The sequence below is a fragment of the Stomoxys calcitrans genome, chromosome 1 (genome assembly GCF_963082655.1).
Source record: "Stomoxys calcitrans chromosome 1, idStoCalc2.1, whole genome shotgun sequence".
In the NCBI taxonomy this organism is placed as follows: Eukaryota; Metazoa; Arthropoda; class Insecta; order Diptera; family Muscidae; genus Stomoxys; species Stomoxys calcitrans.
In genome coordinates, this window is record NC_081552.1 from 231191850 (window position 1) to 231209085 (window position 17236).

At 41.2% G+C, this 17236-nt stretch overlaps 1 protein-coding gene across 1 annotated transcript in view; it reads left to right on the plus strand.

The window, feature by feature from the left end:
• The window catches only part of LOC106094944 (uncharacterized), a 40220-nt gene extending 25576 nt beyond the window's left edge, over window positions 1-14644 (plus strand). The window contains exons 3-4 of the mRNA XM_059368842.1: window positions 12996-13083; window positions 13223-14644. Of these exons, the coding sequence (XP_059224825.1) occupies window positions 12996-13083; window positions 13223-14398 (1264 nt within the window). The 3' untranslated portion in view covers window positions 14399-14644. The remainder of the gene's footprint in view (window positions 1-12995; window positions 13084-13222) is intronic.
• The last annotated feature ends 2592 nt before the right edge of the window (window positions 14645-17236 follow it).

Below are 17236 nucleotides of genomic sequence, written 5' to 3' on the forward strand. Positions count from 1 at the left end.
CAATTCATTAGCCGGACATAAGGCTTCTTGTTCCCAGCCATCATGCTGAGTCCATGAAACGTGCCGCCCACATATTTTTACCAAAATAATTTAAAACATCATTGTTGCAATTAATATTGTTTTGCGAAAAAAATAAACTTCTTATATGACACGATCATAAATTCATAAATTCTCCTGGATAAGGTAAATAGGAAGCTTTGAATCTGGGAGGGGAAGTTTTAGTAGTCTTTCCCAAAGGAGAGTGTAGTTTCAGTATCCTCTCTCAAAAGAAAAGGGTTGTTTTAGTATCCCTTTAGACCAAATAACAAATGAACTTCTAAGTGGTAATGATACATTGGGTCAATTTTGAATTCTCCACAATGTTTCTAACACTTTCCTTTTTTTATGTCATTATCATTATTTTTAACTTTTATGTTTACCATTCTGGCTGAACGTTGAGCTGGTGTTAAATATTTAATGATTAATGGCCACCACATACATTATGTGGTCTGCGTTCAAATCGGCAAAAAAATGTGTTAGGTTTTTTCAAGTGAAAAATGAGAAGAGGAAAAAAAAACAAGGGGAGAAAAAGCGCAAAGCGTAGCTTCTTTGAGTGAATCAAGTGATTTTGTGGAGGGTACAGGTGGATAATGCAAGCACCAACAAAGTTTTAGCATGGCAAGGCAAAAAATGCAGTGGTGCTAATTTGTTTAAGCAATAACCAAGAAGATTGAAAACAGAGTTCTTCTAAACTAAACATAAGGAGGGGATTTTTTTTAGTATTTAGCTTAGATAAGGTAAAAAATTAAGGAGTGTTGGAATGTTCAAATTATAAATAATTGTATGTGCCTTAAATTGTTTTATTAAATTTTACCTAATAACGCAAATTTCTTTATCATGATGTATAACACATGGCTTTGACATATCCTCTTGCCATAAGCAATTGAGGAAGTAATTAAGAAAACATTGCTTCACCACTACCACCTATCTAAGTGATATGGATGTTTTAGTTTAAAAAAAAAAAATTAATAAAAATGTTCTCTTTTGTTAAAGCCAATAAATTTTTAATGGAATTCCCTGAAAGACTTTGGCTATAATTCTTAAAATTATGAAACTATTCAATATTTAACAATAAAGGCGCGAGCCACAATAACCTCACCAATAGCAATAACAACAACAACAACAATAATCACAATCGATCATTCATTGCCTGGGTATGGCATATACGGGTAGCCAACCAGCCGTCATCGATAGCAAGTTTGTGCCTTAAGTCTTTTGTTTATCAACACCTCAGCCAGACTGTTGGTTGCCTCCTCTTGACTTGGCCCAAAACACAGCACCTGAGCGAACATTCGAGTGCGTGTCTTTCGCCAAATAATCGACCGGCTCTACGTCTCTGTGCATTTGTTTAGCTTAATAACCAATTATTAGATTTTAACAAATGTTAACAGAACGGAACTAAAACTATGTATAACAACACATACACATGCGCGCACACACACACGCACACGTACACATTCTTTGCCAAGCAACAACAGCAAAACGAATAAAGAAAACACTAAGGCACTGAAGAAGAAACGGAAATATTATCTGAAACAATAACAAGACAGCTGAGCTAAGCTTAAAATAATTTTTGTTTGTGTCGAGAAAAAAAAGAGTTATTAAAACAGCAACAAAAACCAAAATAATCTCAAGAAAAAATACCAAACATACGAAATAAGTAAAAAAAAAAAATGAACCTACCCGTAAGGTGATTAAAAAAGGCAACCAGACTATGATCTATTAGTTAGAATTTAACAAATTAAATGCTGTACTCGCCAACGGCAAGGAAGGCACGCACAAATAGGCAGAGTACCTTCAATTAGGATCAATGACCGTTTAGCACTAAAAATCCAAGCCCAAATTGAAAAAATGTTTTTTTTTGGGGTTTTGCTTATTCATGTGAGAGATTGTTTTAGTTGATAGTTCAAAGATTTGCACGTAATTGAAAGGGTGATACAATTTTATTGAGTGATCGAAATTATTTACAACCCGGCCCGCTCCGCTGCGCCTTCTTCTACTTTATATGGAGCAAAATTTTCCTTTGGAATATTTATTTTCGACAATTAAAGAGCTTTTAGTGAAATACCATGCTACGAAAATGGTATAACGCTTGACCAACAGTTTAACAATATAAGTGCCTTTATCTGAATCCTATAACATCTACGAATTTAAGTTTGGATGTAAGGTGTACTCCATTCTTAAAATACTTCATTTCAGCCCGATATTCTCATGAAGTCTTATTTAGGAGGTTTTTCGGGGGTGAGGTGGTCCCCCAGACACTTGGCCCTGAAAAAATATCAGCATCTTGCTCTTCCGTCAAATACCATTTATTTATATCCCATATTGCCCTTGGTTTTTGAGGGGGTGTTTACAGGATGAGGCATCCCCTAAACACATGGTCCCAAAATTGGTTATCAAATTCGTTTTCTAATTTCAAATACCTTTCATTTGAGCCACATATTGGCATGGTCGAAAAATGTTTACCCTTTGGGGTGTGTTTTGGGGAAGGGGTGATGCCCCAAAACACATAGTCCGACATTTGGATATCAAATTCGTATTCTACTCCCAAATACCTTTATTTGAGCCCCGAGCCTGCAATGGTCAGTAAAAAATTGCGGTGGGATACTTTGGGAAAGAAAATTTGGTGCTGAAAATGGGTTTCAATTCTTGCTTTACCCCCAATACCTTTTATTTAAGCCTCACATTGTCATGATCGGTATATATGCCCCATGTTGCGTTGTGTTTTGGGGATTGGGGTGGTCCCCCAAACTCTAAGCCAGGAAAATATATCAGCATCGTGTTCTATTTTCATGTTTCTATAAATCACTTATTTGAACCCCTTATTGCCATTGGCCTCAAAATTGGATATCAAATTCGTTTTCTAATCTCATTTAAACTCCTTATTGGAAAAGTCGGCAAATATGTCCGGTTTGGGTTATTGGCTTTAAAAACTATGAATATTTTGTTCCCCTCTCTTTAAGACCCAAATTGTCTTGGTGAGCAAATACATCGTACTTGGGGGTTGTTATGGTGGTGGGACGTCCCTAATGTTGATATCAGATACATGGTCTACTCCCAAATACCTTTAATATGAGCCCCATATTTCCATAGTGGGCAAACATGACCGGCCTGCTGGCTGTTTTGGGGGATGGCCACTGGCCACTCAGTGTGTTGGCCTTGAAAATATATATCGGATTAGTGTTCTACTCTAAAATACGTCTTATTTGAGCCTCATATTGCAAAAGTCAGCAAATACTTCCGATTTGGGTGGTGTTGTGGGGGTGGGGAGGCCTCATCAACATATTTCCCGAACTTTGATATCAGATTCGTGCTTTACTTCCAAAGAGCTTTCATTTGAGCCCCATATTGCTATGGTCGTAAATTTGTCCCCTTTGGGGAGGTTTTTGGGTAGAAGCGGTCCCCCAAACACTTGGTCCCACATCTGGATATCATTCGAATTCTACACTCAAATACCTTTTATTTAAGCCCCATATTGCCGTGGTCAGTAAATAACGCCTCTTTGGGGGGTGTTTTGGGGAAGGAGTGGACCCCCAAAAACTTGGTCCCACATTTGGATATCAGATTCGTATTCTACTCTCATATACCTTTCATTTGAGTCCCATATTGCCATGGTCGGTAAATATGTCCGATTTAGGGGTGTTTTGGGGGTTGGGGTGGTTCCCCAAACACTTGGTCCGCCAATTGGATATCAGATACGTTTTCTACTCTTAAGTACCTTTCATTTAAGTCCCATATTGCCGTGATTGGTCTAAATATATGTTTGGTAGGTTTTAGGGTGGGGCGGCCCCCTAGGTACCCCATCCGAAATTTGTATACCAAATTTGTATTTTTACTATACTATAAGAGAGCACACAAAATTAGGCTTAAATCGCACCACCCATCTTCGAGATTTGCCGTTTTTGAAAATTAGGGTAAGGGGAGGGTCCGCTCCCTTCAGGTATCAAAATAATGTAGTAGCCTATTTTCCACACCGGATCATTTCCACATGCATCATCTGTGAAAATTTCAAGAAAATCAGTTCAGCCGTTTCTGAGTTTATAAGGAACACACAAACAAACAAACAAACACAAATTAAATTTTAAATATAAGAAGAATTAACTGAGTTTGTATTTCAATTATAATACCCACCACCGAAGAATGGGGGTATATTCATTTTGTCATTCCGTTTGCAACATATCGAAATATCCATTTCCGATCATTTCTTGATCATTGTAAAAATCTAAGACGATCTAGCCATAACCGTCCGCCGGTCTGTTTAAAGCACTCTACATTCTTTAAAAATAGAGATATTGAGCTGACACTTTTTACAGATTCTTTTTTTTGTGCATAGGCAGGTTAAGTTCGAAGATGGGTTATATCGGACTATATTTTGATATAGCCTCCATATAGACCAATCTGCCGATTTTGCTGAAATTTGGGAGAGTAATTTGCGTTACGCCCTTCGACATGGTTCTTCAATATGGCCCAGATCAGTCCAGATTTGGATATAGCTGCCATATAGACCGATCTCTCGACTCCAGCATTTGGGCGTGTAAAAGGCACATTTTTTGTCCGATGTTACCGAAATTTGGGACAATGAGTTGTGTTAGGGTCTTTGGCATCCCTCTTCGATTTGTCTCAGTTTGGTTGAGATTTGGATATAGCTGACATATAGACCGAACTCTAGATTTAAGGTTTTGGGACAGAAAAAAAAAGATGTTCGATCTCGCCGAATTTTGAAAGAAAACAAGTAAAAGCATGCTAAGTTCTACCGGGCCTAATCTTATATACCCTCCACCATGGATCGCATTTGTCGAGTTCTTTTCCCGGTGTCTGTTTTTTTGGCAAACAAAGTAAAGGTGAGGATAAAAGAAAAGAATTGCTATACTATTGAAGCTATATCAAGTTATGGTCCGATTCGGATCATAACGGAGTGAATGTTGGAGACCATAGTAGAAGTCATTGTGTAAATTCAGCCAAATCGATTAAGAATGGCACCCCTTAGGTGCTCAAAACGTAAAATGGGGAAATCGTATTATAGGGGAGCTGTATGAGCTATAGACCGATTCATATTTGAGACGTATTTTGAAGGTCATGGAAGAAGCCGTTGTACAAAATTTCACCCAAATCAGATAATATTTACGCCCTATACAGCCTCATGAAGTCAAGATCCCAGATCGATTTATATGGCAGCTATATCAGGTTATGGACCGATTTGAACCATATTTTGCACAGTTGTTGAAAGTCATAAAGAAACAAAAATGCAAATTTTGCCCATGAACATTTCGCTAAGGAACAGGGGCAAACTTCTCACATATCAATGAGCGCAGTCCGATTCAAGTTTAGGCTCAATGATAAGGGGGGCCTCCTTTTTATAGGCGAGTCCGAACGGCGTGCCGCAGTGCGACACCTCTTTGGAGAGAAGTTTTACATAGCATAGTACCTCATAAATGTTGCCATCGCTGAAAATTTTTCTAATGGTCTCGCCAGGATTCGAACCCAGGCGTTCGGCGTCATAGGCGGACATGCCCACCTCTGCGCTACGGTGGCCTCATAACGAAACACGCTATGCTAAATTTCAGCGAAATCGGAGAGGATTTGTGCCCTCTAAAGACTCATGAAGTCAAGACCCCAGATCGTATTATGTGACAGCTGTATCAGGTTATGCACCGATTTCACCCATACTTGGCACAGTTGTTGAAATCATAAAAAAACACCTCATGCGAAATTTCAGCCAAATTGGATAAAAACTACGCGCTCTAGAAGCTCAAGAAGTCAAGATTCAAGATCGGTTTATATGGCAGCTATATCAGGTTATGGACCGATTTAAACCATACTTTGCACAGTTGTTGAAAGTCATAACGAAACACGCCTTGCAAAATTTCGGCGAAATCGGAGAGGATTTGCGGCCTCAAAAACTTGAGACCTCAGATCTGTTTATATGACATCTATGTCAGATTATGCACCGATTTCACATTTACTTGTGCACATTTGTTGGAAATCATAACAAAACACCTCATGCAAAATTTCAGCTAAATCGGATAATAATTGCGCCCTCTAGTGGCTCAAGAAGTCCTGATTCAAGATCGGTTTATATGGCAGCTATATCAGATTATGGACCGATGTGAACCATATGTGGCAAAATTGTTGGAAGTCGTAATAAAACATCTCATGCAAAATTTCAGCCGAATTGGATAAAAACTGCGCCCTCTAGAAGCTCAAGAAGTCAAGATTCAAGATCGGTTTATATGGCAGCTATATCAGGTTATGGAGCGATTTAAACCATACTTAAAACAGTTATTGGAAGTGATACCAAAACACTATGTGCAAAAATTCAGTCGAATCGGATGAGAATTGCACCCTCTAGAGGCCCAAGAAGTCAAGACCCCAGATTAGTTTATATGGCAGCTATATCAGATTATACACCGATTTGAATCATACGTAACATAGTTGTTGGAAGTGATACCAAAACATTATGTGCAAAATTTCAGCCACATCGGACGAGAATTGCACCCTCTAGAAGCTCAAAAAGTCAAGACCCAAGATCGGTTTATATAGCAGCTATATCAAAACATGGACCGATATGGCCCATTTACAATCCCAACTGACTTACGTATATAAAAAGTAATTGTGCAAAATTTCAAGCGGTAAGCTTTACTCCTTTGAAAGTTTGCGTGCTTTCGACAGACAGACGGACGGACGGAGAGACGAACGGACGAACGGACATGGCTAGATCGACATAAAATGTCATGGCGATCAAGAATATACATACTTTATGGGGTCTGAGGCCAATATATCGAGGAGTCACAAACAGAATGACGAAACTATTGTAGTATACCCCCATCCTCTGGTGGAGGGCATAAAAAGTAACCTCGAAAAAGAAAATTTAAGTCGGGAATTCCATGCTGTTTATAAAACCCCCTATTGTCTTCATACCACACCCCTTAGTGGTTTATGTCTGGTATTGTGTCCCCACCTAAGTGCCGGTGTCTGTTAGCCGCGAAGCCCAGCCAATGACATAGGAAATGGTCCAAGGTCTCATCATCTTCCCCGCATGTCTTACACATGCTAACACTTGCCGCACTGATTTTGCATAAGCGAGCTCGTAGTCCTATGTGCCCTGTTATGATACCGAAAACTATACTGACCTCTTGCTTGCTTCCTTTCAGTAATGGCCTCGTCTTTTCAAAATTCGGACCTCCCCAAAGAATTTTCGTCGTCCTACCGACCGTTTCGCTGTTCCACAGTGTTTGTCCACGCTTTTAAGTCGTACTGCGTCAACCCGAAAGGCTTCGGGTTAACCAAATTTGTTGACGGCAGTCATCTGGCTTTCACTGCCAAATTGTCTGCCCTTTAATTCCCCCTTGTTTTGCCATTCTCAGAGAAGGCGTTAATCTGTTTCTTACACTCCAAAACTGTTCATGTCCTTACCGTCCTGGTTGTTATTGCCCTTATGGTCAGTTTACTGTCCATAAAGATGTTCACACTAGGCGTCCTCGCGTTAGCACCATACCACCTCCCGCGCATTCCATGATCGCCCGTATCTCCGCCTGCAGCACCTTATTATGATCAGGCAGTCTAAAACTTATCTCAGTCCCTGCGTTCTCAATGTACACCCCCAGGTCCACTCTGTCCTCTAGATTTGATTCATCCATGCCACATGATCTTCCAGAGCGCAATACCTTTCTTCCAAGATTCCTATCGTCGCCTCGATTATACCGCTATGGCACGAGCTGCTCCTATTCCCAATCCATTCTCCCATTGCCTTAAGTCTCATAGCCGCAGTGGCTGTTTCACACTTAATCTGTATGTCAAAGGGTCGGATATCTAGAATAGTCTCCAGTGCTCTAGTGGGCGTGGTCCTCATCGCTCCGCCTATGGCAAGACAACATGTTCTCTGAACCTGTTGTAAGGTGCTTATGTTGCACTTTCTCCATAGCAGTCCACCATACTACTGAGGCGTAAGTAAGTATTGGTCTAATCACACTCCTGTAGAGCCAGTTGACTATCCTAGGATTCAGGCCCCATTTCGAGCCTACGGGCCATCTACATAGTGCCTAACATCTGTGAGCCTTGTCAGTATGCTCCTGAATGTGACACTTCCAATTCAGTTTACTGTACAAGATCACCTTGTCATATATTGAAATCGTTTCCTTGAGGAAAGGTGGTGCGTCAAATTGGCCCACCTTCGTCTTGCTCGTGAACAGGAACGTCTTCTCTGGGTTAACATTGAGACCCCTCACCAGTCTTCCTCGTGAACAAACAGATTGCGGTCTTTTCTGGCTTAACATTGAGACCCCTCACCAGTTATTGCCAATAAATTCTCTGACTTTTGAATATAGCCCATCGAAATAGGTCTCAAGGATATCATCTTCCGTAGTCTAGAGGCCTCAGATGTAGCCTTCACGGATCTGCAGAATTTGCCCTTGTATTCTTTTGTATCAGCCTTACAGACGTCCCAACCGCGTGGTGCCCTTGAGGTTTTCGCCCTGTTGAAGAGTTTTATGAAGCCCTTCCATAGCGCAGAGGTTAGCTTGTCCGCCTATGACACTGAACGCCTGGGTTTGAATCCTGGCGAGACCATCAGAAAAAATTTTCAGCGGTGGTTTTCCCCTCGTAATGCTGACAACATTTGTGAGGTACTATGCCATGTAAAACTTTTCTCCAAAGAGGTGTCGGCTATAAAAAGGATGCCCCTTATCATTGAACTTAAATTTGAATTGGACTGCACTCATTGATATGTGAGAAGTTTGCCCCTGTTCCTTAGTGGAATGTTTATGGGCAAAATTTGCATTTGCGCTTCTTGAGACAAACCAGTCCTAGGACCCACCAAAGCCGCCGCTATTTAAGCCTTGGTTGGACTCTAGGACATGCTGACACAAGCGAGTCGTTCAGGGCTGTTGTAATTAGCTCGACCTTCATGACCATGTACTTCGCAGTTTCCAGTTCCTTTTCTGGCCTAGAAGGCATAGTGGTGCAGACTGGTATCGAAATTCATACCAATCGGTCTTTCTTCCCTTTAGTCGAGGGATCACTTCAGCAGCAACCTCTCCAAGGCTGAAACTTATATAGCGATGATCAGAGTAGCTGTGGTCATCCAACACTTTCCAGCGCCATATCCTTCCGCTTATATCCTTTGATACAAAGGTGACTTCTAGTACCTCTTGTACACTGAGGCGGCAGCCTTTGCCGATGAAGGAATCCATCGGTGCAATCCGGTACACACAACTGGATGCATTGGGATTGTCATTATCTGGTGATGCGCATTAGCATCACTTCCTACAATGAGGCTCTTTTTCCCTACAAGAAAGTCTTCAATCAGCAACTTAAGGCTTGAAGGCGGCAGCTTTGTATCATGTGTCACACATTCGGAATCAATCTGAAATCTTAAACAGCTTTGCCTCAAACTCCTTTTTTTTGTATCTCAATATGGGACTTCGCTCACCTATCTATGGGTGCAAGGAGATTCAAGATTTGACTTAATGATAAGGGGTCCCCTTTTAATAGCTGAGGTGGAAACATGTGCCACATAGCTCTCATCAGCTACGTAGGAATAAGAAATGGTGCATCTTATTTTTCTCTGTGTTGTTGTATTCATTGTCCGTCTGTCTGTCTGTTGAAATCACGCTACAGTCTTTAAAAATAGAGATATTGAGCTGAACCTTTTCACAGATTCTCTTTTTGTCCATATGCAGGTTAAGTTCGAAGATGGGCTATATCGGACAGTATCTTGATAATAGCCCCCATATAGACCGATCCACCGATTTAGGGTCTTAGGGCCATAAAAGCCACATTTATTATCTGATTTTGCTGAAATTTGAGACCGTGAGTTGTGTCAGGCCCCTGGATATCATTCTTCAATTTGGCCCAGATTGGTCAAGATTTGGATATAGCTGTCATATAGACCGATCCTCCGATTTAGGGCCTTAGGCCCATAAAAGGCGCATTTATTGTCCAATTTTGCTGAAATTTGGGACAGTGAGTTAAGTTAAGCCCCTCGACATGCTCCTGCAACTTTGCCCAAATCGGTCCTGATTTGGATATAGCTGCCATATAGACCGATCCTCCGATTTAGGGTCTTAGGCCCATAAAAGCCACAATTATTATCCGATTTAGCTGGAATTTGGGACAGTGAGTTGTGTTACGCCCCTCGACATCCTTCGTCAATTTGGATCAGATCGTTTCAGATTTTGATATAGCTGCCATATAGACCGATCCTCCGATTTAGGGTCTTAAGCCCATGAAAGACACATTTATTTTCCGATTTTGCTGAAATTTGGCACAGTGAGTTGTCTTAGGCCCTTCGACATCTTTCTTCAATTTGGCTCTGATCGGTCCAGATTTGGATATAGCTGCCATATAGACCGATTTCTCGATTTAAGGCCTATAAAAGGCGCATTTATAGTTCGATGACGCCGAAATTTCGCACAGTGAGTTAAGATAAGCCCCTCGACATTCTTCTGGAACTTGGCCCAAATCGGTACAGATTTGTATATAGCTGCCATATAGACCGATCCTCCGATTTAGGGTCTAAGGCCCATAATACCCACATTTATTATCCGATTTGACTAAAATTTGGGACAGTGGGTTGTGTTAGGGTTTTCGTCATCATTCGTCAATTTGGCCCAGATCGGTCCAGATTTGGATATAGCTGCCATATGGGCCGATCTCTCGATTTAAGGTCTTTGGCCTATAAAAGCTACATTAATTATCCGATTTTGATGAAATTTCGCACAGTGAGTTAAGATAAGCCCCGCGACATTCTTCTGGAACTTGGCCCAAATCGGTTCAGATTTGGATATAGCTGCCATATAGACCGATCCTCCGATTTAGGGTCTTAGGCCCATAAAACCCACATTTATTATCCGATTTAGCTGGAATTTGGGACCGTGAGTTGTGTTACGCCCCTCGACATCCTTCGTCAATTTGGCCCTGATCGGTTCAGATTTGGATATAGCTGTCATATAGACCGATCCTCCGATTTAGGGTCTTAAGCCCATGAAAGACACATTTATTATCCGATTTTGCTGAAATTTGGCACAGTGAGTTGTCTTAGGCCCTTCGACATCTTTCTTCAATTTGGCTCTGATCGGTCCAGATTTGAATATTGCTGCCATATGGGCCGATCTCTCGATTTAAGGTCTTTGGCCTATAAAAGGCGCATTTATTGTTCGATGTCGCCGAAATTTCGCACAGTGAGTTAAGATAAGCCCCTCGAAATACTTCTGCAATATGGCGCAGATCGGTCGAGATTTGAATATAGCTGTCATATAGACCGATCTCGGGATTTGCGGTTTTTGGGCCATAAAAGGCGCATTTATTATTCGTTTTTGGGGAAATTTCGGACAGTGAGTTATGTTAAGCCCTTCGAAATCCTTCCGCAATTTGGTCTAGATCAGTCCAGATTTGACTTTTGCTGCCATATAGACCGATCTCCCGCTTTAAAGTTTAAGGGCCATAAAAGGCGCATTTATTATTATCGATTTAGCCGAAATTTGGGACAGTGAGTTGTCTTAGGCCCTTCGACATCCTTCTTCAATTTGGTCCAGATCGGTCCAGATTTGGATATAGCTGCCATATAGACCGATCTCTCGATTTAAGCTTTTGAGCCCTTAAATGGGGCATTTATTGTCCGATTTAGCCGAAATTTGAGACAGTGAGTTGTGTTGGGCCCTTCGACAACCTTTTGTATTTGGTCTAAATCAGCCCTGATTTGAATATTGCTGCCATATAGAACGATATCTCGGTTTGAAGTCTTGGCCCCATAAAAGGCGGATTTATAGTCCGGTTTTACCGACATTTACCACAGTGACTTTTCTACATCCGTTTCGTATATGGTTCAGATCGGTTTATTTTTAGATAGAACATTGACTTGTTCTTATTAGTATTTGGTCCAAATCGGTCGGGATTTTGACGAAAGTTTATACGCGAGGTGGTGGTTACTCAAAATTCGGCCCGGTCAAACTTAACGCATTTAAGCTTGGTTTTTTAGATAATTAGATTTTTTTTCGTATCCTGTTATGTTTTCATTTCGTATTTAACAAAAAATTCATCATATTGAGGGCTTGTCAGAAAATACGTCACTTGACGGATATTCCCCCAATATTTCATATTTTTTTCTTTCTGCATAGCCAGCACAGTCATTGATAAACTCTTATGAACTTCAAAAAATATTAGGAATTTCCAGTCATCATTCTATCGTCACCCTTTTATGGCAGCAAAAATGTGATGATTGGACGCCAACAGTATTGCGTAAACTCCAAAAAGAACTATGCTCAAGAATTTCAAAATGTTAATGCCATACCAAAACAAAAAAAAAAGATGGTATCTTTATCAGAAACAATAAAATATAGAAGAACATGGCAAAATGTAAAGAATCACCAGTGCCCATATAAAAACAAAAAAAAAAAAAATACAAAAATATGCCAAAATATAGGTGAGTTTGAAAATTAATTAAAACTAAAGCAAAACCGACAGGCGAAACCGCCACAAGTCATAACTTGGAAGAGACCCGAGATGATTTGTGGTGTGTATATTCCGAATGATGAGTCCAGCGGTGGTGTGTTTCGCAGCCATTCAGTGTGGCAAACTGACTGGCTGACTGACTGACAGTCCGGCAGAGGATGGACGGACATGCATGCTCTTACTTACTTAGCACCACCAGCTACAATGAGCACCACTTACTCATTTGAGTTTTTGAAGCACATTTTCGTCAAGTATCTCAGTGCTCTCGCAGCTTGTACTGACTGATGTTAAATATGGTATGGTCTGGTCAGAAAAATAATTTTTTTTTTTTGAAAAAAAGGCTGTTTAATGGTTAAGATAGCAGAGAATTAACAATATAAAGAAATACGCTCTGTATCTACTTTTATGTGTGTCGTCGGATATGTTGGAGCAAAAAAGAACATTTAATCTGTATTTTTTCGCTTGAATTTCTGACTGAACTATAAATAACAATAACTACTCAACAAAAGATATCATTTCGTTTTGAACAGTCCACAGCGACAGCAACGTGTCGTGGAGATCAACATCATCAACATTGGAATACAGCACAGCAAAATGGTAGGTCTAGTACGCATGCAAAAAAAAACAAAAAAGGAAAACATTCTCACATAAAATTTTGCGCAAAAAAAAAAGCAAGAACACAAAGAATCTGGGAATTTCTCAAGCGACAATATTTCAATTCAATTGTTATTTGCAGAAAATACTTCTGGTGTTGCTGGCCAGTGCGGTGGCCTTGGCAGCTGCCGATGTGTCACACCTGTTCAATCATCATGAACATCGCGATGACCATGAACATCACCATCACTATGAGCACAGCGATTATCATCAACATCAACATCACCATCATCAACATCATGAGGAGAACGATGGACACCATCATGGCTATGAGTATCCTGGCCATGAAGAAGTGAGCCATGCTCATGAGGGTTATGATTATCCTGTGCCTCAGAAACCATTTGAGTTGCCCAAACCCACTCTGCCACCGGCACCAAAGCCCACATATTTGCCACCAACACCGCCGAAACCCACTTACCTGCCACCTGCGCCGCCTAAACCCACTTACTTGCCGCCAGCACCACCTAAGCCCACATATTTACCCCCACCTAAACCAGTGCCGACTTATCTGCCTCCTAAACCAACTACGACAACTACTACTACTACCACAACAACGACAACAACGCCCAGGCCAACAACGCAAAGGCCAGCACCACCTAAGCCCACATATTTGCCTCCTGCACCACCTAAACCCACATATTTGCCTCCTGCACCACCCAAGCCCACATATTTGCCTCCTGCACCACCCAAGCCCACGTATTTGCCTCCTGCACCACCTAAACCCACGTATTTGCCTCCTACGCCACCCAAGCCCACGTATTTGCCACCCAAGCCAGTGCCCACATACTTGCCACCCACACCAGTCAGACCCACACTACCTCCAGCTCCACCAAAGCCCACTTACTTGCCGCCCAAACCAGTGCCCACTTATTTGCCACCCAAGCCAACGACAACTACAACGACCACCACCACCACCACCACAACCACACCCAGGCCACCACCTCCCAAACCCACCTATTTGCCACCATCCCCACCAAAACCCACCTACCTGCCACCCAAACCCTCGTATTTACCTCCTTCCCAACCAAAACCCACATATCTACCTCCCACCACACCCGTAGCCCAATACCTACCTCCTGCTGATTTCTTGCCACCCACACCCATAAAATCACAATACATAGCTCCAGCCCCCAAGTCGCCCTTTAAAATTCCCATACCCTCTTACGCCGCTCCTCTGGAAGAGCCCGAGGAATATGGCCATGAACTGCAAGAGGATGGTTATCATTACAATGTACCAGCCAAGAAATTCTTCTATTGAACGCATCGCCCAGGCAATGTCACATGACGGAAGTGAATTTCTTTATTTTTGTTTTTGGCTGGAATTCGAACAAGAAAACGTAATGAAGACTGAGTATTAGAGCAAATGCTGGTATTATTTGAAAATACTTTTCGCGTTTAAGCAACTTTATTTTTTTTTTTGCATTTTAATTTAATTGTTGGTATTTTCTTAAAACAAAACCCAAGAAAGCAAGAAAAAAAAAGAGAAAAAAATCAAACAAACATAAAAAACAATGAAATAAAAAGAGTATAATATTTAAAAACAAAAAATGCTAGCATGTAGTTTTTATTTGTAAAGTGAGAACAAAATGCAATTTGAAGCAAATCCCTAAGAAATGTTAAAGAAATCCAGGGAAAAATCGAAAGACTTAAGACACGAACTTGCAAAAAATTTGCAAAAAAAAAACTTACTATGAGAAAAAAAAACTAATTCAGAGGTAATGTTAGTTTTAAAAGATAATCTGCCGTAGCGCAGAGGTTAGCATGTCCGCCTATGACGCTGAACGCCTGGGTTCGAATCCTGGCGAGAGCCTTAAAAAATTTTTTTCAGCGGTGGTTTTTCCCTCCTAATGCTGGCACTAATTGTGAGGTACTATGCCATGTAAAACTTCTCTCCAAAGAGATGTTACACTGCGGCACACCGTTCGGACTTGGCTATAAAAAGGAGGCTCCTTAGCATTGAGCTTAAATTTGAGTCGGACTACACTCATTGATATGTGAGACGTTTGCCCCTGTTCCTCAGTGGAATATTTATGGGCAAAATTTGGAATTTTGCCATCAGACTCACTTCGACATTTACGGAATATGCCTTCTAGTTGCTACCGTTGAACCATCCAGATCGCTTTAAAAAGCCCAACAAATAAATGAGATCCTAAAGTGGTATTCCTACCACTACATGGTATTATTACTTGGTGCATTAGTTTGTAACACCCCCAATGAAGAGAGATAAACCCATTGATAAGTATCTGAACCGACTGTGAAACGCCTTATGCTATGTCCGTCCGTCTGTCTGTCCATATTAATTTGTGTACCAAGTACAGGTCGCAATTTTCATCTAAGCGTCTTCAAGTTTGGCAAAAACTTCCAAAAAAAGGTTCAGATTCGGATACAGCTCCTATGTTCGTCCGATTCGGGGGTGTTGTTGATGATTCTCAAGAAATTTGCCACATATTCATAGGTATTGGCTCAAACTAAAATATAGTCAACACCGGATATCTGCAAGCACCACACAGCCTGGAGTTTTGAGCTCCGACCTGTATGGTGTTCATCGTTATCATGGGAAGCTGAAAGCTACTGGGCGCATTCACAAGCTGCGGATAGTGGAAAGCTTTGTATGTATGCGGAGTAGCTGCTAATGCAGCCGCGGAAAGTCAACGATTTCTAAAGGAGAGTATCGGTGAGGGGTTAAGTGGCACTGACTTTTACTTACATACTGAGTGACTGTGATACTCGAAATGACAAGGCGACATACTGGCGTCTTTAAATAACTAATGACCAACATCAGCATCGCACAGTGAGAGTACAAATACAAATAAGAAAATGTTGCCCATGAACATTCCACTAAGGAACCGGGACAAACTTCTTACATATCAATGAGTGCAGTCCAATAGAAATTTTTTTTTCACCTCAGTGATAAGGGACCTCCTTTTTCTGGCCGAGTCCGAATGACGTGCCGCAATGCGACACCTCTTTGGGGAGAAGTTTTACATGGCATAGTACCTCACAGATGTTGCCAGCATTAGGAGGGGAAAACCACCGCTAAAATTTTGTTCAGCCAAATCGGAAGAGAACTGCCTCCTCCAGAAAATCCTGAAGCATAATTGGTAGAACGGTTTATATGAGAGCTAGGTTTTTGACTGATTGCCTTGACACAGTTGTTTGGTATGTGCAAAATTTCAACGGAATCGGATAAGAACTGCGATCTCTAAAAGGTCAAGAAGTGAAAACGGGAGATCCGCTTATATGACAGCTATATAAGGTTGGTACAGTGGTTTGAAGAGACACAGATGTTGGAAGTCGCAACAAAACGATATTTGCAAAAAAAAAACGGTTAAGAATTGCGCCCTCTAGAGGCCAAGAACTCAAATCTAGAGATTTATTTACAATCCATTTACAATCCCAACCGACCTACACTTATAAGAAGTATTTATGCAACATTTCAAGCGCCTGGCCTTACTCCTTCGACAGCTATCGTGCTTTCGACAGGCAGACGGACGGAAGTACATGGCTAGATGGACTTACCGCTTTATGACGATCAAGAATATATATACTTTATGAGGTCTTAGGCGAATATTTCAAGGTGTTACAAACGAAATGACGAAATACGTATCCCCCATCTCATGGTGGATGGTATAAAAACCAATGCCGCATTTTTGTCTTGCAGAACATTTGAAGGGTTTGGTAGAATTTGTCTTAAATTTTGGTGGATCGTAATTTTTTTTGAGTGACAACACTGTTCACATCCTCCTTGCTGGTAATGCCTAAAGGCCTCCAATATTATACCCTCCACCATAGGATGGGGGTATACTAATTTCGTCATTATGTTTGTAACACCTCAAAATATGCGTCTAAGACCCCATAAAGTGTATATAGTCTTGATGATGACATTTTAAGTCGAACTAGCCATGTCCGTCCGTCTGTCCGTCCGTCTGTCTGTCTGTCCGTCTGTCTGTCCGTCCGTCTGTCTGTCCGTCCGTCTGTCTATCGAAAGCGCGCTAACTTTCGAAGGAGTAAAGCTAGCCGCTTGAAATTTTGCTCAAATAGTGTAGTGTAGTGTAGGTCAAGTTGGGATTATAAATGGGCCATATTGGCCCATGTT